This window comes from Megascapheus bottae, chromosome 2 (assembly GCF_031878675.1).
Source record: "Megascapheus bottae isolate mThoBot1 chromosome 2, mThoBot2.hap1, whole genome shotgun sequence".
NCBI lineage: Eukaryota > Metazoa > Chordata > Mammalia > Rodentia > Geomyidae > Megascapheus > Megascapheus bottae.
The window spans coordinates 27,391,798-27,414,630 of record NC_143510.1 but is presented as its reverse complement, the minus strand read 5'-3'; the positions used below and the strand labels follow the sequence as shown (position 1 = coordinate 27,414,630).

General features: G+C 43.3%; 1 protein-coding gene across 3 annotated transcripts in view; it reads right to left on the bottom strand.

Moving 5' to 3' along the window:
• Abhd6 (abhydrolase domain containing 6, acylglycerol lipase) overlaps positions 1 to 22,833 on the bottom strand; it is a 43,464-nt gene that overhangs the window by 6,000 nt on the left and 14,631 nt on the right. For all 3 annotated transcript variants that reach the window (XM_090322932.1, XM_090322922.1, XM_090322941.1), the window contains 4 exons: positions 16,591 to 16,733; positions 4,676 to 4,832; positions 1,555 to 1,668; positions 347 to 479 (listed from right to left, as the gene is read on the bottom strand). In XM_090322932.1, coding sequence (XP_090179058.1) covers positions 347 to 479; positions 1,555 to 1,668; positions 4,676 to 4,832; positions 16,591 to 16,709 — 523 coding nt within the window. In that variant the 5' untranslated portion in view covers positions 16,710 to 16,733. The remainder of the gene's footprint in view (positions 1 to 346; positions 480 to 1,554; positions 1,669 to 4,675; positions 4,833 to 16,590; positions 16,734 to 22,833) is intronic.

Below are 22,833 nucleotides of genomic sequence, written 5' to 3'. Positions count from 1 at the left end.
ACAGTGCTTGGGAAGTAGGGGTCAGGGGAGGGTATGGGGAAGAGAGAACTCTTTGGGAGCTTGTCTCTAATTTCAATATCCTTAACAGGCTTGAAAACTATTACCTTTCATGATGGCAGCAATATTTTTAAGGCCAATTTGTTAAACAAGAGATGTGAATGTTCAGTTCCATATTGGGTCTTAGCTGTATCATATAAATGAGAAAGGAAGTATCTAAATTTCCATACCAGAAAGGTAATTTACAAAAATCAGTCATAGCAAACACTGTACGCTTGTTTCTTCAAAGAGTCACACTCTACGCACAAGCACAAGTCACACAGGCCGATGTTCCAGCCATGTAACTCACCAGCAGGACACACGAGGCACAGGCTAGAAATATCCGATGGGTAATAGGCAGCATACACCCCAGCTACGTGGCCACCCATGGATGTACCGATCAGGTGGAAGGGTTTCTTATTCAGCTTGAGGCATTCTACAAACTGGGGGCGAGGGGACGTGGGGTAGAAAGAGGAGGCTGGTTATACATCAGAAGTAGTCATTACAGAGGAGAGCCCAATGTGGAGAGCCTGAATGTGGCTATGGTCCATGAAGAAGCATACTGATCCAAGAGGCTCTGACACGATGTGATCTGCTAGCCAGACAATTATCCATCCCTGTGGTGGCCTATTCCTTGGGCTTCTCTTTACTTGACACAGGTCATGCATGGTCTTGTTTTGCAACCATTCAGCTCTGCTATTGTCTCACCAAAGCAGCCAAAGACAATATCTAAGTGACCAGGTATGGCTCTCTGTTCCATTAAAACTCAATTTACCCAAACAGGTGGCAGGCCAATTGTATTCTGCAGGCCATAGCCTGATAACTTCTGCTTTATTTTAAAGGCTTTACCACCCATCCCTTATCTACCCATTTATCCGATCAACCTTCTATCCATCTATCCATTACAGAAAAGAAGATGAATGAGGAGGGAATATTTATTATATTCAAGGAATTAAGGTTAGCTGCTGAGGTATCAAAAGGGTAAGTTCCTGATCTTATTAAACTATTCCACAGCAGAGGCAGACTTTAAATAAACATTCTGGAGAAAATATCTAATATTCATTGGAAACAATATGGGCTAATCAATTTGTGAAATGGCTCTCAAACTTCCATGGCCTTAAAAGCTGCGTTAGGGAAAGGAAGAGATACATGTTAAAATACAATGACAGGCAAAGCTTCTTCTCCCTAACGAGGCAGAGGGGGCTATTTCTGTTATCACATAGTTGGTAAACACACAAACAAAAACCTCAAGAGGGGGAAATAATCTTGAAGAATTCAAAGGGCTGGGAAACTGCTCAGTTTGTATTTCCTCATGAGCAAGAGCCATCCACTTAGAGCAGAACAGTTTGTGCTCTCACTGTGGATAATACCAAGTTGACATTAGTTGAAGATCACGTGCAGACGGCCTGCACTGGCAGCTGCTCTTGCGTCAGCATGGAACTCTCTTGCCTGCTCTCTCATTCAGGCAAGCAGTAATGGGCAGTTTTGTGGGTAGTTCTGATGGCGCCTTCTGCCTACCTGATGGATTCTTTTGACTTGCCCATCTATGGACAGGTCATCCAGGGAGGAGCGAGTGGTGCCCTCGTGTCCTGGCATGTCCACGCAGATCAAATGCAGATTCTTTGGAAGAAACTGAAAACGTATAGACCCAGAAACTCAGAATACAGCGTGACAACCATATCTATTCACTCTTCTGAAGAGGTGTTCCCACTTACCACATCACCTCGCTAGACAGGCCTGCCTGGGAAGGCGCATCTTGGCATCTCCTGGTTTTAATTTTTTTTTTGGTTAGGGAACTGGAACTTAGGGCCTGGGTGCTATCACTGAGCTTTTTTCACTTTGAGCCACAGCTCCACTTCTGGTTTTTTTTTTTGGAGAAAAGCCTTATGGCCTTTCCTATCTGGGCTGGCTTCAAACCATGATCCTCAGATCTCAGCCTCCTGAATAGCCAGGATTATAGGCATAAGCCATCAGTGCCCAGCTTTTTTAATAGTGTGGCGGGGGGAAAGAGCTTTAGGGCTTAAACTCAGGGCTTGGGCATTGGGCATTGTTCTGAGCTTTTTTGCTCAAGACCAGCACTCTACCATTTTGAGCCACAGCTCCATATCATTTCTAGAAACTTTAGTTATAAACACTATTCAGTCACATAGATGATGTTAATCTGAGATGGGGACAGAAGCGAGGGACTTTCATGAACACGTGAGGATGACTATCTTTGTAGTTTGGCCTAGTGGTAGAGTGCTTGCCTAGCATGCACGAAGACCTGGGTTCGATTCCTCAGTACCACATACATAGAAAAAAAGCCAGAAGTGGTGCTGAGGCTCAAGTGACAGAGTTCTAGTCTTGAGAAAAACCAAGGACAGTGCTCAGGCCCTGAGCTCAAGCCCAGGACTGGCAAAAATAAAGAAAAGAAAAGAACACAAGTAGCCATGGGAGGAAGGAGGCTCATCCTCCTGTGGAGGTAGGAGTTGGGATCACTCGGGTAGGGTCGGACCTGAGGAGGAGCATGGGATCTGCCTTCCTCCTAAGACTCTGCCAGCCCCAGCCTTACTAGTTGGTTACTTTTACCAAGTATAGCAAATGAGCCAGGGCAGAAATTGATTTGGAAAAGTATTCTAGAAAGCTACCAGATCAAGATTATTTCTCTAAGTGGCTAAGGAGAACAGGGGTGAAAGTGGAGGAAATAAAAGAAAAGGGGAAGCGAGAGAGGGAGCAAAAGGAGGAAGAAGAAAGAGGAAACCTGTTATATAAAAACAAATGCATCTTTTTTTTTTTTTTTTTTTTTTTTTGCCAGTCCTGGGCTTGAGCTCAGGGCCTGAGCACTGTCCTTGGACTTTCTCAAGGCTAGAGCTCTACCACTTGAGCCTCAGCACCACTTCTGGCTTTTTTTTCCCCCTATATATGTGGTACCAGGGAATTGAACCCGGGTCTTCATGCATGGTAGGCAAGCACTCTACCACTAGGCCAAACTCCTGGCCAAAAACAAATGCATCTTAAAAAAAAAAAATAGACAGTGGTGGGCCAGGCACCAGTGGCTCACACCTATAATCCTTGCTACTAGGGAGGCTGAGATCTGATGATCAAGGTTCAAAGCCAGCCTGGGCATGAAAGTCAATGAGACTTTTTTTTTTTAAACCTTTATCTGAAAAGTTAAGAAGCCTCAGTTGCCTTTTGCTGAATAGCCAATTTTTTCTCTTTTTTTTATATATATATTTTTTATTGTAATTAATAAAAGGGTTACATGATATTTGCCAGATAGAAGGTGCATTAATTCACATACATTGATAACCTTTCACATGTCTTGGTACCCATTACCCTCCCCCCACCCACCACCCACTCCCCGTATTGGTTTCCCCCCTTCCCTATCAAGTTTCAGATAACCAAATACAAATAAATTCAATATATCAGATAACAAAGTGAGATCTCCAATTAACCACTAGAAAACCAGAAGTGGCCCTGTGGCTCAACTAATAGAGCACTAGCCTTGAGCTAAAGCACTCAGGAATAGTGTCCAGGCCCAGAGTTCAAGCCCCATAATCAACCACAACAACAACAGCAACAACAAAACAATGGTGGTAGGAGGCAGGCCCCTGGGCTTATGCCTGTAATCCTAGCTACTCGGGAGGCTGAGTTCTAAGGATCACAGTTCTAAACTAGCCTGGCCAAGAAAGTCCTTGAGACTCTTTATTGTCAATTAACTACCAAAAAAGCCAGAAGAAAAGCTGTGACTCAAGCGGTAGAACATCAGACTTGAGCCAAAGAAGCTTGGGGATAGTGCTTAAGCCCTGAGGTTCAAGTCCCGCAAAAGAGGCACACATACAAAGAAAATGGTGAGGGCTAAACTCAGAGTCCTGGACTTGTGAGGCAAGCCACTTTACCACTGATTTATATCATCAGTATGACAAATGCCTCTATAAAATCCCAGCCTTAATCAGGTGTGCAGGTGTGGTGGTCCATGCCTGTAATCTCAGAATTTGGGAGGCCAAGTGGGGAGGATCACACATTTGAGGCAAGTCTGAGCTACACAGCAAGTCCTTGTCTCACAAAAAGAAAAGTCTAGCCTGGGCCGGGAGTTTGGCCTAGTGGTTAAAGTGCTTGCCTAGAATGCATGAAGACCCGGGTTCGATTCCTTGGTACCACATACATAGAAAAAAGCTGGAAGTGGTGCTGAGGCTCAAGTGGTAGAGCTCTAGCCTTGAGAAAGTCCAAGGACAGTGCTCAGGCCCTGAGCTCAAGCCCAGGACTGGCAAAAAAAAAAAAAAGTCTAGCTTTGATTATCATGGATGTTCTGAACTGGCACTTGTAAGGGAAGAAGACTTCCAAGACAGGCGCCAGAGGCTCACACCTGCAATCCTAGCAACTCAGGAGCTGAGAGCTGAGGATTATGGCTCAGCACAGAGAAGAAAATACTTCAGAGGCAAGTGGCAGAGCACCTATCTTGAGCAGAAAAGTTCAAGGACAATGCCTAGGTCCTAAATCCAGTACCAGCACAAAGAAAAGACTTCTGAGGTTCCTGATAAAAGCATCTGTATAACGTAACTGTTAATTTCCAAATTAAATGAGAAATGTAATTCGGGGCTCCCTTTGCCTCCCTCCATTGCTCCTTTTCTTCTAAGAGAGGAGTCACTTGAACCTGTACCTTAACGACACTGAGCCACATGTCCTTATGGGCAGAGAAGCCGTGGAGCATGAGAATGGATGGCCTGTGCCCGGGCCGGCCCCGGAAGGAATAACAGAACTGGTAATCTCCATGTTGCACATAGCGGACCTGCATGCCCAACGTCCTCCGCCAGTACCTAGGGGAGACAGAGGCAAAATGAAGCAGCATGCATGGTCGCTCAAGTTCCCCCCAGCTCTTTCCTAACACCTGGGAATCCCTCAGGACTTGATCCTAAAAAGCATGAAGGGAAAAAATATTTCCGTAAGCCCTATGTCACAGAGTGATCTTGAGTAGCACATCTGGGGACTCAGTTCTCCTGCTGGAGAACATGTGCTTTCATTTCTCTGGCTTTATTCCTTACAACATATGGTGGTTGGTGGAAGGCCCTGCTTCTGGTAGTTATGTAAGACTTGGCAACACCTGCCATTTGGCCTCATATCCACTGCAATATGAAATCACCATTGAAACAAATTGAACTTTCCACATGAGCAGTCTAAGATGAAAGGTAATTAATCCATTCAAGATGCACATTGAGATATACTTTACACCAAACAAGCCGCCAAGTCTTGCATCAGCAAATAATTTAAGTCTATTGATCTTAACTCTCTGAATGTATAAAAAGTCAAGGGAGGAACAGACATACACACATATAACTAATAACTACTGAGCTGAAAGTGGAAAATAAATTGAAAATAAGTAGAAGGTACAGAGGTTAGAGGGCCAATTAAAACTACATCCTTTTGATACATTTTCAGTAACTGCATTACCTATTCACAACACTGAAGATATAATAAGCCAGGCGACAATGGCTTACGCCTGTAATCCTAGCTACTCAGAAGGCTAAGAGCTGAGGGTTATAGTTCAAACCCAGCTCTGGCAGGTAAGTCCATGTGACTCTTTTTTTTTTTTTTTTGATATTTTTTTATTGTACCATGTGACTCTTATCTCCAAATTAAACACCAAAAAGCAGAAAGTAGAGTTGTGGCTCAAGTGGTACTACCCTTGAGCAAAAGAGTTGAGGGACAGTGCCCAAGCCTAGAGTTCAAGCCTCAGCACTAATACAAAAACAACAAAAATTACTTGAAATATTTTTGTCTCCCATCTGCTTGATCATAGTGATCATCAAAAAAGGTTTTCAAGGAATATTGAAGAACATGGAGAAACATTTGTGATATGAAATCAAGTAGACAAAGAGGCCTGATTGTGTGTGTGTGTGTGTGTGTGTGTGTGTGTGTGTGTGTGTGTTCCTAAGGCTTGAAGTCAAGACCTAGTTGCTGTCTTAGAGCTTTCATGCTCAATGCTAGCACCTTACCACTTGAGCCACAGCTCCACTTTGGGGTTTTTTTGGTGGTTAACTGGAGATGAGTCTCAAGGAAGGGGGAAAGTGGGAGAAAATGAGGGAGGGGGTAACACTGTTCAAGAAGAAATGTACTCATTACCTTACAGATGTAAGTGTAAGCCTTCTGTACACCATCTTTACAATAAAAGAGTCTCAAGGACTTTCCTGCCTAGACTGGCCTTAATCTGTGAGCCCCAGATATCAGCCTCTTAAGGAGCTACAGTTACAGGTGTGAGTCATCAGTATGCTGCTAGGACCAGATTTTTTTGTTGTTGTTTTGTTTTTTGTTTGCTTGTTTTTTTTTTTTTTTTTTTTGCCAGTCCTGGGGCTTGAACTCAGGGCCTGAGCACTGTCCTTGGGCTTTCTCTACCGTTTGAGTCATAGCACCACTTCCAACTTTTTCTATGTATGTGGTACTGAGGAATCTATCCTGGGCCTTTGTACATGCTAGGCAAGCACTCTGCCACTAGGCTAAACTCCCAGTCCCAGGAGCAGATTTTTTTATACAATTAATTCTAATTCTTTTTTATTATAATTAACAGAAGGGTTACATTTATATTCACTAGATAGAAGGTGCATTACTTCACATACATTGATACTCCTTCTCATGTTTGTGTCATTTCCCCTTCCCCATCCCCACCCCTCATCTTGTTTTTCCCCTTCTCTTTCCTGTTTCAAATAAACTTATATACAATATACCAGATAACAAGGTAAGATACTGTAACAATATGAGAATAACCAAGGGACAACAAGAGATGAGAAACAACATCGTACATTAAGAACAGCAATCACATATTATATAGCTCTTGTTCCCATATCCTAGAGGACCTTTCATTTAGCCTCGTCGTATATGGCCTTTTGTATCTTGGTTTTGAGCTATTGTAATATTCTGCTAGAAGAGTCTAAGGTTTGTACTAATTATTACAAATGAGGGAAACCATTGAGCCTATGTTCCTTTGAGTCTGGCTTACTTAATTCTAATTCTGATAATAATAAATAAAAAAAAAGCACAAGCAGACACAGAAAAGATGAGGAAAGGCAGAAAGAATAAAGGCATGGAGGAAAGTGGTGCAAAGGGCTATGGGTGATGTGTATTTTCTTTGTTACCTGTTTATCACCTTCAGACTCTACAAAATTCACCCTGAGTACAGTAGGAGATCAAGAAAAAACTAGCAGGTTTCAGGATACTCATTAACTGGGGGCCAAGGAAAAATGTGTGAGGATGTAGGAGCCACAGAGGTCGGGGTGTGGAGGCAGCCTGGTTGAAGAGAGCCAAGGATAAAAGAAGCCAGAGTGCCAGGCTGAGGCCTTCACAGTGGAGCGGCTGTATCACTCTGTTCTCTTCATTTAATTAATTGGTGCAGCTACTGGACAACGCCTAGTGTTTCAGAAGCAATGAGCTGGAGTGCTTTTTTCTTTCTTTCTTTTTTCATTTTGCCAGTCCTGGGGTTTGAACTCAGGGGGTGGGTGCTGTCCCTGTGCCTCTTTGTGCTCAAGACTAGCATTCTACTACTTGAGCCACAGCACCATTTCTGGCTTTTTTGAGTAGTTTATTGGAGATAAGCGTCTCATGGGGACTTTTCTGCCTGGATTGGCTTTGAACTGCAATCCTCAGATCTTAGCCTTCTAGGGTTACAGGAAGATTACAGCTAGGATTACAGGCATGAGCTACCAGCTCCTGGCTGAGGATGAGTGATTTTTAATTATTTCACATGATTCCTTAATAAAAGCATGGAAAGAAGATTCTATGCTACAAGGCCAGCTGAACATTATAAAAGCAGCAACTAGGTGGAAAATAGCCACACTCAAATAAAACACAACTTCTCTGGTTTAGCAATAACAGAGAATAAACTAACTCTAATTCAGAAAGTCAGAGGCAACCTTACAGAACAGAAAAGTCAAGAATTAAGGTAAGATGAATGGATGTTCCAACAGCAAGATCTTTTTACAGTCTTTGAACAAAGCCAAATGGCTCCCGTTTCAGGGACAAGTCATTGAAGACTCAACTGATCTAAATCAAGAAGCCCCAAAATGAAGTCTCAGGTTTGCCCTTGAGACACGACTGGAGTCCAGAGTCCTCATCCTACAGGTCTCTTCCATCAGGCTAATAGGAAGTTTGGAAGAAAAGTACTTAGAGATATATTTTTTTTTTTTTACTTTTTTGTGTGGTAAAATAGACATTACTTAAAATGGACTATTTTAACCTAATTCAGTGCCATTAGGTGCATTCAAAACCACCACTGTCATCCAGGCTCTGGTGGCTCACTCCTGTAATCCTAACTACTCAGGAGGCTTAGATCTGAGGCTTGCAGTTCAAAACCAGCCCTGGCATGAAAGTACCTGAGACTCTCATCTCCAATTAAGTGCCAGAAAACTGGAATGCTAGCCTTGAGCTGAAGAGCTCAGAGACAGCACCCAGACCCAGAGTTCAAGCTCCACGACTGACAAAAAAAAAAAAATCACCACTGTTGGCCTGGAGGTATGGCTCAATGGTAGATTGCCTAACTACCATGAGGCCTGAATTCAAACCCCAGCACTGTCACAAAAAGAGACTCAAAATCACCACTATGCATGTCTAGAACTTTCTTAGCATCCTATGTAGAAATTCTGGTACTCTAATCAAGAACACTCTAGTCTCCTCTCACCACAAACCCAGTTATCTTCATTCTGCTTTTTTTTTTTTTTTTTTTTTTTTTGCCAATCCTGGGCTTGAGCTCAGGGCTTGAGCACTGTCCTTGGACTTTCTCAAGGCTAGAGCTCTACCACTTGAGCCTCAGCACCACTTCCGGCTTTTTGCTATATATGTGGGGTACCGAGTAATCGAACCCAGGTCTTCATGCATGCTAGGCAAGCACTCTACCACTAGGCCAAACTCCCGGCCCCATTCTACTTTTTGATGTATATGCTGCTATGAGGGCTTGAACTCAGGGCCTCATTATCTTGCTTCATTTTTTGCACTTCCGGCTGGTAAGCTGCTTGAACCACATTTCTAGTCACAGCTTTTTGCTAGTTAATTAGAGGTAAGTGTCTAGAGAATGTGTCTACTTAAGGTTGGCTTCAAACCTTGATCCTCAGATGTCAGCCTCCTCAGTGGCTAAAATTTTGGGTATGAGCCAAAAGCATCCAGCATCTATTCAATTTTCTGTCTCTATGAATTTATTACTCTCCTGACCTGGATATTGGGATTGAACCCAGGGCCTAGCACATGCTAGGAAAATGTTCTACCACGTCAGCCATGCCCTAAGCCCTTTAGAGACAGGGTCTCTCATTAACCCCCCCCCCTCTCTCTCTCTCTCTTTCTGTGTGTGTGTGTGTGTGTGTGTGTGTGTGTGTATACCAGTCCTGGGGCTTGAACTCAAGGACTTGGCCCTGTCCTTGAGCCTTTTTGCTCAAAGGGAGCACTCAACCACTTGAGTCACAGCTCCATTTCCTGTTTTTGTGGTGGTTAATTAGAAATAAGACATTCCTGCCATGCTGGCTTCAAAACATGGTTCTCAACCTTCTGAGAAGCCAGGATGACAAGGCATCATTGGCACTGGCTCTCAGTAACTTTGACTGGGCTGTCCTGGAACTCTTAATCCTCCTATCTCTGCTTCCTGAGTAGCTGTGGTTACAGGCATGTGTCACCATGAGTTTATGTACTCCAGGTCCCTTGCATAAGTGGACTTGTTCTTTTGTGCCTGGTATATTTCACTTAGCACAACATTCTTAAGCCATGTCCATTGAGTCATTTGTTGATAACCAGTTGGGTTGCTTCCATCTTTTTGCTATCATGAAGAATGCTGTCATGAACATAAGAAGTGCCATTGTAAGTATTGTTTAAGTACCAGTTTTCACTTCTGTGGCACATATATCCAGCAATTGGACTTGCTGGGCCATGCCATAATTATCTTTTTCTTTATGAGGTCCCATTAAACTTGTGCACTGTTGCCATATCATTTTACATTCTCACCAGCAAGGCAGAAAGGTTCCAATTTCTCCATATCTTCACCAACACTTTGTTTCTACTTTTTTAAAAATTTGGGCTGGGAATGTGGCTGCATAGTAGAGTGCTTGCCTAGCATCTATGAAATCCTAGGTTTGATTGCTCAATATCACATAAACAGGGAAGAAAAAAGCCAGAAGTAGCTCTGCGACTTAAGGGGTAGAACACCAGCCTGGAACAAAAGAAGCTCAGGGATAGCACCCAGACTGAGTTCAGGCTCCAGAACCATAAAAAAAAAACAAAACAACAACAACAAAAAAACAACAAACCCACTAGCCTTATAAGCCAAAGTATCTGAGTTCAGATCCCAGTAGTAGTAACAAAAAAAAAAAAAAAAGAGGGAGAGAGGAAAAAGGAGAGAGGGGAGGAATGAGGGAAGGAGGAAGGAAAGGAAGGAAGGAAAAAAGGAAGAAAAGAAGGAAGGGAGAGAGCAGGGGAGGGAGGTAGGGAGGGCAGGAGGGAGGGAAGGAAGGAGAAGGAAAGGGAGGGAGGAAAAGAGAGAAGGGAGGAAATTAGGGAAGGAGGAAGGGAAAGAGAAAGGGAGAAGAGAGGGAAGGAAAAGGGAATGATGAAGGATGGAAGGGAGGGAGGGAGAGAGGGAGGGTAGGTTTGGAATACCATTTTATATTTCTACCAGCAGCAAAAGAGGAATGTAATTTCTCCACACTGTCAATGGTAGGAACATTCAGTTGAGATGTAAGTCATATTGAGAAGTGTTCCAGATGTAGCCTGACAAATTCTGACCAAGAGAACGAGCCTATGTATTGGTCACCCGTTTCTGAACCTGGAGTATGCCAGGCACACACAAAAACTTAATCAAATGAACACATGAAGAAATGATTGCCATCCTTACCATAAGAGAACTGCAAATCAAGACCACAAGATGAACTGTTATAGAGTTGTTGACACTATAAGGTCAACAATGATAGCAGTAAGCTTTTTTTTTTTTCATTTTTTTCAGGGCTTGTTGCTAGTATATAGAAATATAGATGATTTTTTTGGTTATTGATCTTGCATTCAGCAACCTAATGAAAGTAACAAATTATTAATGTTAAAAAATCTGCAGATTCTTTTAGACTTAATATATACACAATCTTGTCATTTGTAAATAATGTCACTTTTATTTCATTTCTAAATCTTATTTGTTATATTTATATAGAAGGAAATGATGTGGTATGATGTCTTTTCTTTTTTTCTTTTGCTTTTTTTGCCAGTCCTGGGGCTTGAACTCAGGGCCTGGGCACTGTCCCTGAGCTTCTTTTGCTAAGGCTAGCACTCGATTGCTTGAGCCACAACACCACTTCTGTTTTTTGCTATTTATGTGGTACTGAGGAATCAAACCCAGGGCTTCATGCATGCAAGGCAAGCACTCTACCACTAAGCCACCTTCCCAGCTCTTGCTATGATTTCTTATCCTGTGTTTATAATCCAGTGTCTTTGAGAAGACAAAAACAAACAAATAAAAACAAACAGAAAATCACAGTTCTTTTCATCCTGTGAATAGTCTGGTTATTTTTATTACACAGTGAAAATCACAATTGCCCCTCTGGGCAGAGGACTGTCCATCTGTCCTCCCCACTCCAGCCCCAGTGACCACAGAACTCCAGCTGTGCCCTCTGTAAGCCCCTACAGAAGCATTAGGCATCTCTGAAATAGGGGACTACACCACTGTTTTGAAATGGGCTGGCCATGTTCCAGAAACACCACCACCCAGAGAGCTGTGCTTTGAAGACTGGAAGTGGCCTGGTCCCTAGGAGCTGGTGAACTCCCAGCAGGAACCAGCAGCACAGGAGGATGCTTTCATCAGGGTAGGGGCAGGACAGGACATGCATGGTGTGAGACAGAGGGAGGGGCTTGGGCAGGGCTGCTTCTACTGCTGAGGATTCCAGCCTGTGTGGCAATCTTGAAGATTAACCTGTGTCCCCACCTAGGGAGGTGACCCACAGATGTGCATTACAGGCAGCAGAGCAAACAAGGCCTTTGGAGTGATTAAGAAATACAAGTGACTCATGGAAATGCTGCTCAGCCTATGGCAAGCACAGTGTGAACATCACTTGCAAGGAGGCGATTTGAAAGAAACAGCCTGTGCTTTTCAGTTGGCAGGGGAAGCTACTCCTAGGCCTTCTCATAGCTCTCTGCAAGGGCATCATGGATGCTGTGTCTGTAATCATAATCCCCCACGTGACAATGCCATCTGGCATAATCCAAAAGGTTTTCCAGGATTTTTCATCTTGGTCTGTGTGTTTGAGTTCAAAAAAATGAAAGATGTATGTTTTTGACCATGACCACTGGACAAACATACATCATGTCTGCCTACTGACCACTGCTCTCAGCTGGGCAAGCTTCAAGACCATTTGCATTAAACTGGATATTTTGGTGAACACTTGTTGTCACAGCTTCTTAGAAGGATAATCATTCGAATTCAAGACCAGCCTGTGCAACATAGCAAGATCATATCCCAAAGAGCAAAAAAAGAAAGAAAGAAAGAAAGAAAGAAAGAAAGAAAGAAAGAAAGAAAGAAAGAAAGAAAGAAAGAAAAAGGGCTAGGAATGTGGCCTAGTGGAAGAGTGTTCACCCAGTATGCATGTGGCCCTGGGTTTGGTTCCTGGATACCATATACACAGAAAAAGCCAGAAGTGGTGCTGTGGCTCAAGTGGCCTTGAGCAAAAGGTGTCTAAGGACAGTGCCCAGGCTTTGAGTTCAAGTCCCAGGACTGGCAAGAAAAAAGGTGAATTATTTTACCAGGTGCCTGAGGCTCATGCCTATAATCCTAGCTTACTCAGTAGGCTGAGATATGAGAATCATATTTCAAAACCAGCCCAGGTAAGACAGTCAGTCCATGAGGCTCTTATCTCTACTTAACTGGCAAAAAACTGGAAGTGGAGCTGTGGCTGAAGTGGAGTAGTAGACTTCTAGCCTTAAGCAAAACAGTTTAGACAAGCACCCACGCCCCAAGTTCAAGCCCCAGTACAAAAAGAATTTTTTTAAGCGAATTGTTTGCCATGTAGCATTATCAGGCTACCCAAGAGGTAAAAACCACCCAAAGTATCAACAGCTTCATGGATAATCAAAATATGGTACAACCACACTGTCTCAGCCTGTTACCTGATGCTATAACAGATTACCCGAAACTGGGAAACCGATAAAGGACAGAGATTTGTTTGGGGTCAAGGTTCTAGAAGCTAAGATGTCTGAGAGCACGGCGCCAGCTTCAGCTTGGCGCTGTGCTGCTTCAACTTATGGCAGAAAGCAGAGGGCAAATGGACACAAACACAAGAAACTACCTCTTCTCAAAACCCACTCTCATGGAATAACCAAAAGAACCCTGGTAGAACTGCTCTAATCCCTCCCAGAAACCAGTCAACCTTCACAAGCTCCCTCAACAGTGCTGTAATAGCAATCAAATCTCAACATGAGTTTTGGAAGGCATCTACTATCCACACAGGTGGAGTATTATTCACCTAACAATGAATGCAGCCCAGCGCTGAAGGCTCAGGCCTGAAATCCTAGGAGGCCAAGATCTGAGTATCGCCAGGTCAGGGAAGTCTGTGAGACTTTTATGGCCAATAAACTACCCAGAAAAACCTGGAAGTGGCACTATGGCTCAAATGGTAGAGCACTGGCCTTGAGCAAAAGAAGTTTGGGGACAGCACCCAGGCCTTGAGTTCAAGAACCATGAACAGCAAAAAAAAAAAAAAAAAACAGCTCAATGTAAAGAGGCCCCTTCCCACCCCTCACCCCACTCCAATTTGTCTGAACTAGTAAGTCCCAAGAGACTAAAAGTAGGTTAGGTTAGTAGCTACCAGGAGATGGAGAGAGAGGGGGCGGGGAGCCAGAGTGGGATTGACTGATAATGAGTCTGGAGGTTCCTTAGGGAATTGTATAGTAGTAATGATCCTATAACTCTAGGAATATATTAAAATTGCTACACTGTACACTTTAACATGGTCAATTTGAACTCAATAAAAAAGAGAATATATTGCTGGAAATTCATTGTGCCTCTTTACAAATCAATTATCGAACTTCCTCAGAAATCCTGGCTCTGACAATCTCTGGAGCCCAGGGAAGGTGGGGGCTGGGAGATGAATAGGGTGATGGATCACAGCTCAGTAGGCAGCCATATCCACATCAGCGAGCTGGAGTCCCTGCCCTGGCTTGATTTCTTTAATCAAATGGCATTTGTGTGGGGCCCAGGGTGCCTTGGCTGGACCATGGGGTGGAGGAGGGGCACAGTGTTGACCCCCCCCCCCTTATGCTCCAGGGACACCCAGGACCCTTGGCCCCAGTACACAGGAGGCAATGTAGAGATGGGTCCTGGGTGACACTGAGAAGGGAAGAGGTGATATCACACCCATCTCAAAAGAAAGGGAGAGAAGAGGATGAAAAGCTGCCTTCTACTCAGGGAGCTTCTTTTTAGGGATCAGAGCCTGACTGGCAGGCAGAAAATTCCACACTGGCAAAACAAAAGAGACGCAGAAAGGAGGGCAGAGGAAGGGCAAACCACCCTCCTGAATTCCCTCCAGTGCACCCAAGCTCCTTCTCACTCTCCCAAGTCTCACTAGATTGCCATGGCTTTTATCTATGGCTCAGAAGGACTGCCAGTCCATCTCAAGATGCATGTCACTGCGCCGGGCAGTCAGGAGGGGAGATGTCATTTGGGAAAAAGTTATTTCTTTTCTAAGTGTTGACCTGATTTCATCAAGGGAAAGCTCTGGTCAGGATGGCTGCCCTTCTTGTTTACTTGGCAGCAAGAAGGAAACGCTCAGAGCCTTTGATAGGCAACAGTATCTAGGCTAGAACACAGTGAGATTGTTGAGTGCCATTGTATCTATTCTCACATTTTTATACTAACACACTATTTATTTTCCCCCTTGAGATGGCATTTGGCTCCAGATAGATAGATAGATAGATAGATAGATAGATAGATATCCCAAGCTAGCCTCAAATTCAGGATCCTCCTCCTGCTTCAAACTCTCTTGAAGGCCAGGATGACAAGCATGTGTCACCTACCACACCTTACTTAACGTACTGTTTGGAGCAAGCACTGCAGACTTTCCACTTACAATATTGGTATCTATATCATTTCTTTTTTTTTTTTTTTTTTTTTTTTTGCCAGTCCTGGGCTTGAGCTCAGGGCCTGAGCGCTGTCCTTGGACTTTCTCAAGGCTAGAGCTCTACCACTTGAGCCTCAGCACCACTTCCGGCTTTTTTCTATGTATGTGGTACCAAGGAATCGAACCCGGGTCTTCATGCATGCTAGGCAAGCACTTTAACCACTAGGCCAAACTCCCGGCCATATCTATATCATTTCTTAAAGCACAGTACAGGGGCTGTGCACATATGGCAGAATAAGGTGGGAAGAAAATGACAGGTATTTTTGAAACTTCTTTTTTCTGTCCCTTCAGTAATGAAACAGTTCTATAGATACATAAAACTATTCTGTCCTATAAATGCCTCTCAATGGTCCCAAGTGTTTGGAAATCACTGTTCAATGACATCAATGTATCTCTCCGAACATCACTGATGTTCTGGTCAAAAGCCAGCTACTAAGAAAGCACAAAGGAATTCTCACAAGCATGCATGATTCTTGTCTGTGGCAGAGAGGGTGACATCCTGGAAGATAAAGGTGCTATCCCAAACCTGAGTCCATCTGGTTGTATGGAAGCTCTTACCTGTAATCCCAACTATTCAGGAAATAGAACTAGAAGAACCACAATTCAAGGCTGGCCTGGGCAAAAAAGTTATCATAACCCCTGCCTCCGAGGTCTCAACCAATAAAACAGACATGTTCACATGTGTAATTCCAGCTATACAGAAGGTGCACAACAATCCAAAGCTAGCCTCTACAAAACAGAAACTATTTGAACAATAACTGAGGTATCTGGCTCACATCCATAATCCTAGTTATTCAGGAGGCAAAGAATTGAGGATCAAGGTTCAAAACTAGCTTGAGAGTCCCTATCTCCAGTTAACCAACAAAAAGCCTAACTGAACTGGGTGGTGGCTCACACCTGTAATCCTCGCTACTCAGGAGGCTGAGATCTTCTGAGGATCGCAGTTCAAAGCCAGCCTAAAGCCAGCCTGGGCATTAAAGAATATGAGACTCTTATCTCCAATTAATCACTAGAAAACAGTTAGGTGGGTAGTGGTTCCAGGGATAAGGCAGTAGCCTTGAGCTGAAGAGCTCTGAGACAATGCCAGGCCCAGAGGTAGGGTAGTACCCCTGAGCTGAAGAGCTCAGGGACAGCACCTTGGCCCTGAGTTCAAGCCTCACGACCAACAAAACAAACCAAAACAAAAACCAGATCTAAAGCAAAAAGGGATGGGTATGACTCAGTAGTATAAGCATAAGTCCCCAAGTTCAAACCCTAATACTACATGCACGCACCCCCCCCACCATTTTACCTTGTAAAAAAACAATTAATGCTTTGAGAACACTTCTAAAATCTAGGAAAGGATGCACGTGTTTCTACTTTTAGGTTTGAAATATTTCATAATAAAGTGATGAAAACAAGGCAGCAAAGAAGGTCAGGTGGTGATACTCTTGAAGACATAGGCCGTATCACTTACCAATAATAGATTTTTATCAGTGCTGAAGGCCACAGAAGAAAGGAGGCCACAAACGCCAGAATTGGGATGGCCAGCGTTCCGCCTGCGATCACAAACATATTAAGCACATCAAGGTCCATCCTGTTCTCCAGGCTGGCTGATACCTGCAGGGGCAGAGAAGGCAGAGAAGTGACTGAAATTGCTTCAGGAGAAAAGGATGCAGGGGGGGGGGGAGGGGGGAGGGGAGGGGGAGGGAGAGAGATAATAAAAGTTGGAGGCTCTAGTTCAAGCAGTCACATCAGGAGGAAGCAAAATAGGTGACTATATTTTTATTAATGTATTGTTATTACAGAGGTGATGTTCAGAGGGATTGTAATTATATGAGACAGATAATGAGTAATTGCCTTTTGTACAGCATCTTCCTTTCCCTCACCCTCTCCCAGTCCCTCACTCCCATCTCCACCGGGAAGTCGTATAGTTCATTGTCATCAATGTCCAGTGAGCTCCACTGCTGCACTTTTTCACTTTTTCATCCATTTTTCCTCAAGTTCTGTGCCCTCCCCCACACTCTCCCAAAGATACACATGTGAATACAAAAGGTACAGGAGCCAGAAGCAGCAAAAAAAATCTCTTATTGTCATATCTTGGGAGATCATTTTAGTATATTTTTCATATATTTTTATTGTAATTGTAATTAATAGAAGCGTTGCATTATATTCACCAGATAGAAGGTGCATTACTTCACATGCATTGATACCCTTTCTTATGTCTTGGTCCCCATTCCCCTCCCCCAACCCCACTTTAGTATACTATTTTACATAAATATGAAGAGGCACTTAGACATTGCACCTTTGTGTTTTTCTCCAAAAAATACCCCCATTTGGTCTCCCTGTGTGTATCTAGAATCCTGATAATCTGTAACATCCCAGCACATTTTAGTTCTAATTTCTGTAAAACAAAGAGTACATGTGCCATTTGTCTGTCTGAACTTGGCTTACCTCATTTAATATGATTTGTTCCAGGGCAGGTGACTATTGAAAAAAAGTAAATGTAATAAGAAACCTGGGGGAGGATCTTGGGCTCTAAAAATATGCAAATCACAAGTCTAAGGCAGAAAGTAGTGCTGTGGCTTAAGCAGTAGAGGATTCTCCTTGAGCAAAAAATGCTCAAGGACAGCATGGCAGGCCCTGAGTTCAAGCCCTAGTTACAGCAATAAACAAATAAGTACTAAGGCAACCAGCTGCACTTCCTGGCTCACACCTGTAGCCTAGCTACTCAAGAGGCTGAGATATGTGGATCAGGGTATAAAGCCAGACTTGGCAAAAAGGTCTATGATACTCATCTCCAAGTAACCACCACTGAAAACCCGAAATGGAGCTGTGGCTCAAGTGGTACAGGTAAATCCTTGAGCAGGAACAACACCCAGACCCACAGTTTAAGCTCCATGACTGGAACAAAAAAAAATTCTAAGGCAGATGGAGGTATGACGTAGTGTAGAGTACCTGCCTAGTTGGTGTGAGGACCTGAATTTAAGCCCTGATACTGAAAAAACAAAACAAAACAAAACAGAAAAATCTAAGGCACACTGTTGGAACCTCTGGGGAAAATGGAGTAAGAATTGGGTATTAGATAAGGTAACTGAATTAGATAATATCAGTCAGTCTTGGGCATGATGATGAAATTGTTTCTATTATGTAGAAAGTCCTGGCTCTGAGGGGATGTCTGCTGAAGTTTGAAGGGGTGTACAAAAGTATCTGCTATTTTTCTATGTATGTGGTACCGAGGAATTGAACCCGGGTCTCTGTGCATGCTAGGCAAGCACTCTACCACTAGGATAAACTCCCGGTCCCATATCTGCTATTTTTGAAAGGAATGTACACATTTGTTGACATGTGAGTAGAGAATAATGTACAGTAGAATGTTCACCACTGAGAAATCTAAGTGAAGATCATATGGTACTATTCCTTCAACTTTTCTATAGATTTGCTCAGTGTGTGTGTGTGTGTGTGTGTGTGTGTGTGTGTGTGTGTGTGTGTGTGTGTGTGTGTTACTGGAGCTTTAACTCAGTACCTAGGTACTGTCTCTTAGGCTTTTTGCTCAAAGCTGGTGTTCTACCACTTGAGCCATACTGTTCCACTTCCATGTTTTTGTTGGTTAGTTGGAGATAAGAGTCTCATGGACTTTCCTGCCTATACAGGCTTTGAACCAAGATCCTCAGATCTTAGCGTCCTGAGTAGCTAGGATTTACAGGTATGAGCTACCGAAGTCATTTTCTTTCTTTCTTTCTTTCTTTCTTTCTTTCTTTCTTTCTTTCTTTCTTTCTTTCTTTTTCTTCCTTCCTTCCTTCCTTCCTTCCTTCCTTCCTTCCTTCTTTCCTTCCTTCCTTCCTTCTTTCCTACCTTTCTTCCTTCCTTCCTTCCTTCCCGTTCCCCTCTCTTTTGAAGCAGGATGTCACTATGTAGCCCAGGCTGGCCTGAAATAGTCTCTTCCTGCCTCAGCCTCACCAGTGCTAGAGTAACAGGGAGTGTGCTACCACCCTCAGATTTATCACTGTGTGTATTGCAGGACTCAGGGGAGTACTAGGGTTTGAACTCAGGGCCTTGAAGTTGCTAGGCAGGTACTCTACCACTTGAATCATGTCTCCAGCCCCCAAATTACCATTTTTAAACATATCAGTCCAGGACTAACAGCACCCTGTTTCTTTTCTCATTCAACTGCCCTCCTGAGAACTTGGTTTCTGGGAACAATCATGGCAGTGGGCTTAGATCAGTGGTCAGTTTCTCAGGGTTCCTTAAGGGTAGGAATTGTCACATACGTTCTTTCTCTGAGCCTGCTATGGCACTAGGCATGCACAAAATACAAATGGATTCATGACGACCAAAGTTAAAAAAGTCAATCCAATGCTATTTAATAGCTTGTAAAGGAAAATGATTCCCAAGATTGCAGTAAGAGATCTGGTGCTTTTCTTCTTCCAGTAACCACAAAACTCCCTAGAGGTGTCGCCTATTAAGTACAGAGGCTGGCAGTATGGCTCAGCAGTAGAACACTTGAACTGGGAATTAGAACAATTTATGCCAGAGGCTATATGTAGTAAGAGGTTCTGACATGGGAGCTAACAGCTCTGAACTGAAATGATGCTCTTTAGAAAGATACCTCCCTGCCTCATGGGTGCCTGCCAATAAGTATGGATGTCATACTCGGTTTCAAAGAAACCTCTACCAGGATCCATCTTCCATTTACCAGAGGCTATGTGGAGTGTGATCAATGGAATAAGGTTTGGACTTGTTCCCGAGAACCTGCAGGCTTTTCCTGACAAGGTCAAGTAAGGCTAGGCCCTGGAAGGAAACAAAACAGAAGGAAACTTTCTGAACCACTTTCCAATTACAATGTTTTTCCCTGCAGATAAAGAATAGACAGTTATTTCTATTTCTGCAACATTGTTACTTTAGAAAGCAGTTCCTCTGTTTTGCCAGGGTTGGTTTATTAATACAAGAATCTACACGCCCAGGGGAAGGCTGGAGACATAAAAACTGAAGTCTGCACACCCAGAACTCCCAGTGACTGAAAATGAGAAAACCTGTTCTGTGTGTAATGGTTTCCAGGGCCACCGGCCCACAGGACTGACAGTATGCAAGATGCTTTGAAAGGAGGAGAAAATTAAGTCATGCTTCAAGGTTCACAGCTTTAGCTAACACCAACACACACACACACACACACACACACACACACACACACACACACACACAATCATCTCTCTTAAGCCAAAACAACTGTCAGAATCGTGTTGTTAATTTTTATTACTTTGAAGAGTTGAAAAGGGTATGATTCAACAAGGGTTATAAGCACTAAGCATCTTGATCAATGTCATCCTTTCATCATTCTTCCCCATTCCTCCCAACCCCATCCATCCCTCCAATTTTCCTCGTTTTATAAGATACACATTGACTATTATGACTGCCTTTCCCTTGAGATGCTATGTTAAACAGTTCTCTGACCCTGGGGACTACAGACACAATTTAACTTGTCAGTATCATGGTTCCCTTTCATTGACTTTAACAGATACTTTTATTTATGTATGTATTTATTTTTTGCCAGTGCTGAGGCTTGAACTGTGGACCAAGGCACTGTCCCTGGACTCTCTCTTTGCTCAAGGCTAGCACTCCACCACTTGAGTCACAATGTCACTTCCAGCTTTTTCTCTGATTAGTAAAAGGTAAGAGTCTTATGGACTTTCCTGCCTGAGCACCATCCTCAGATCTCAGCCTCCTGAGTAGCCAGGATTACACGTGTGAGCCACTGGCACCTGGCTAAGATAGTTTCAAGTTATAATATGGATGCTAATTAATTTTAAGAATAAAAAGTAATCAGCTGGGAGTTAGGCCTAGTGGCAGAGTGCTTGCCTAGCATATACGAAGACCCAGGGTCGAGTCCTCGGTACCACATACATAGAAAAAAGCTGGAAGTGGTGCTGTGGCTCTAGTGGTAGAGCACTCGCCTTGAGAAAACCCAAGGACAGTGCTCAGGCCCTGAGTTCAAGGCCCAGGACTGGCAAAAAAAAAAAAAAAAAAAAAAGAATAAAAAGGAATCAATTAAAAATACTAAGCATGGGCTGGGAGTTTGGCCTAGTGGTAGAGTGCTTGCCTAGTATGCACAAAGACCCGGGTTCGAGTCCTTGGTACCACATACATAGAAAAAGCCAGAAACAGTGCCGTGGCTCAAGTAGCAGAGTGCTAGCCTTGAGTAAAAAGCCCAAAGACAGTGCTCTGGCAAAAAAAAAAAAAAATGCTAAACATGTAACACATAGGAGAGAATCAGGATGTATATGGGATGGATGTCACTGAGCGGCAGATTCCCCAGACCCCAGACACTGGCTGGGGAATTGGTCAACTCCCTCTCCTACTGAGGCCCTTTCACATTCTGAGGGAAAAACCTTGGGCTCCTCAGCTATGAAACAAGGACATTCAACCAAATCCACTCTTTCCTACTCTGATGACACCAATCTTTCTGAAATTTGCCAGGCAATTAAAGAGTAGGAGCTGGCTTGTTTTCCCAAGAATCTTAAATTTCTCCAGAAGTTAAAACAGTACCTAGCAAACATATAGGGTGTTGATAATGGTCACTGCCTTAATACAGAAAAATAATATTCCCTTCCCCCCTCATATCTATTAGAGGAGGTAAGGCACCCCATGGCCCTGCAGTGCAATTGGACATAAAGTAATATAAAAAAGATGCTGGCCAGGCTGGGAATGTGGCCTAGTAGTAGAGTGCTTGCCTAGCATGCATGAAGACCCAAGTTCAGTTCCTCAGTACCACATACATAGAAAAAGCTGGAAGTAGTGCTGTGGCTCAAGTGGTAGAGTGTTAGCCTTGAGCAAAAGAAGCTCAGGGACTGTACCCAGGCCCTGAATTCAATGCCCAGGCCCTGAGTTCAAGTCCTAGGACTGGCACAAAAAAAAGCTCGCCATTTCAGCTCCAAACAGTGACACTGACATGTGTCACACCTGCCATGTGGCCTTCACTTCCACTTATCATTACCTAAGTTCTGCCCTATGTCTGAACACAGGAACAAAGATTTCTTGGATCTAGATAATCATTGCCTAAGAGGGAACAGTTTAGTCTAGATTTTGGAATCAGAAATAACATTTCACAATTCTCTTTTAAATGTTCTCACTGATTTTGAAGACACATGAATTCCCCGTTTATAAAGCAAAATCCAAGAATAAACCAAATGTAGGACATTTTCATGAACCCTGCCTTTCTCTAGACATCTGTAGCCTTCAAAATAATGATGATCCTTAACAACAACCTAAACAAAAATCTCTGCAACAACCACCACCACCACCACTACCACAGCCAAAAAAAACCTAAGAACAATGGCATCCATCACTTCTATCCCCCATGTAACATGCAATCTCCCATTTGATCTCATAGTCTTATAGAATAGAAAGCATTTCTTCTATTTCAAAGATAAGACCAATGAGGCTTAAACAGTGAATCCAGGGCCGGGAGTTTGGCCTAGTGGTTAAAGTGCTTGCCTAGCATGCATGAAGACCCAGGTTCGATTCCTCGGTACCACATACATAGATAAAAGCCAGAAGTGGTGCTGAGGCTCAAGTGGTAGAGTTCTAGCCTTGAGAAAGTCCAAGGACAGTGCTCAGGCCCTAAGCTCAAGCCCAGGACTGGCAAAAAACAACAACAACAACAACAACAAAAAAAACAAAACAAAACAGTGAACCCAGTTGTGAAGTAGTGCAACCTAAACTT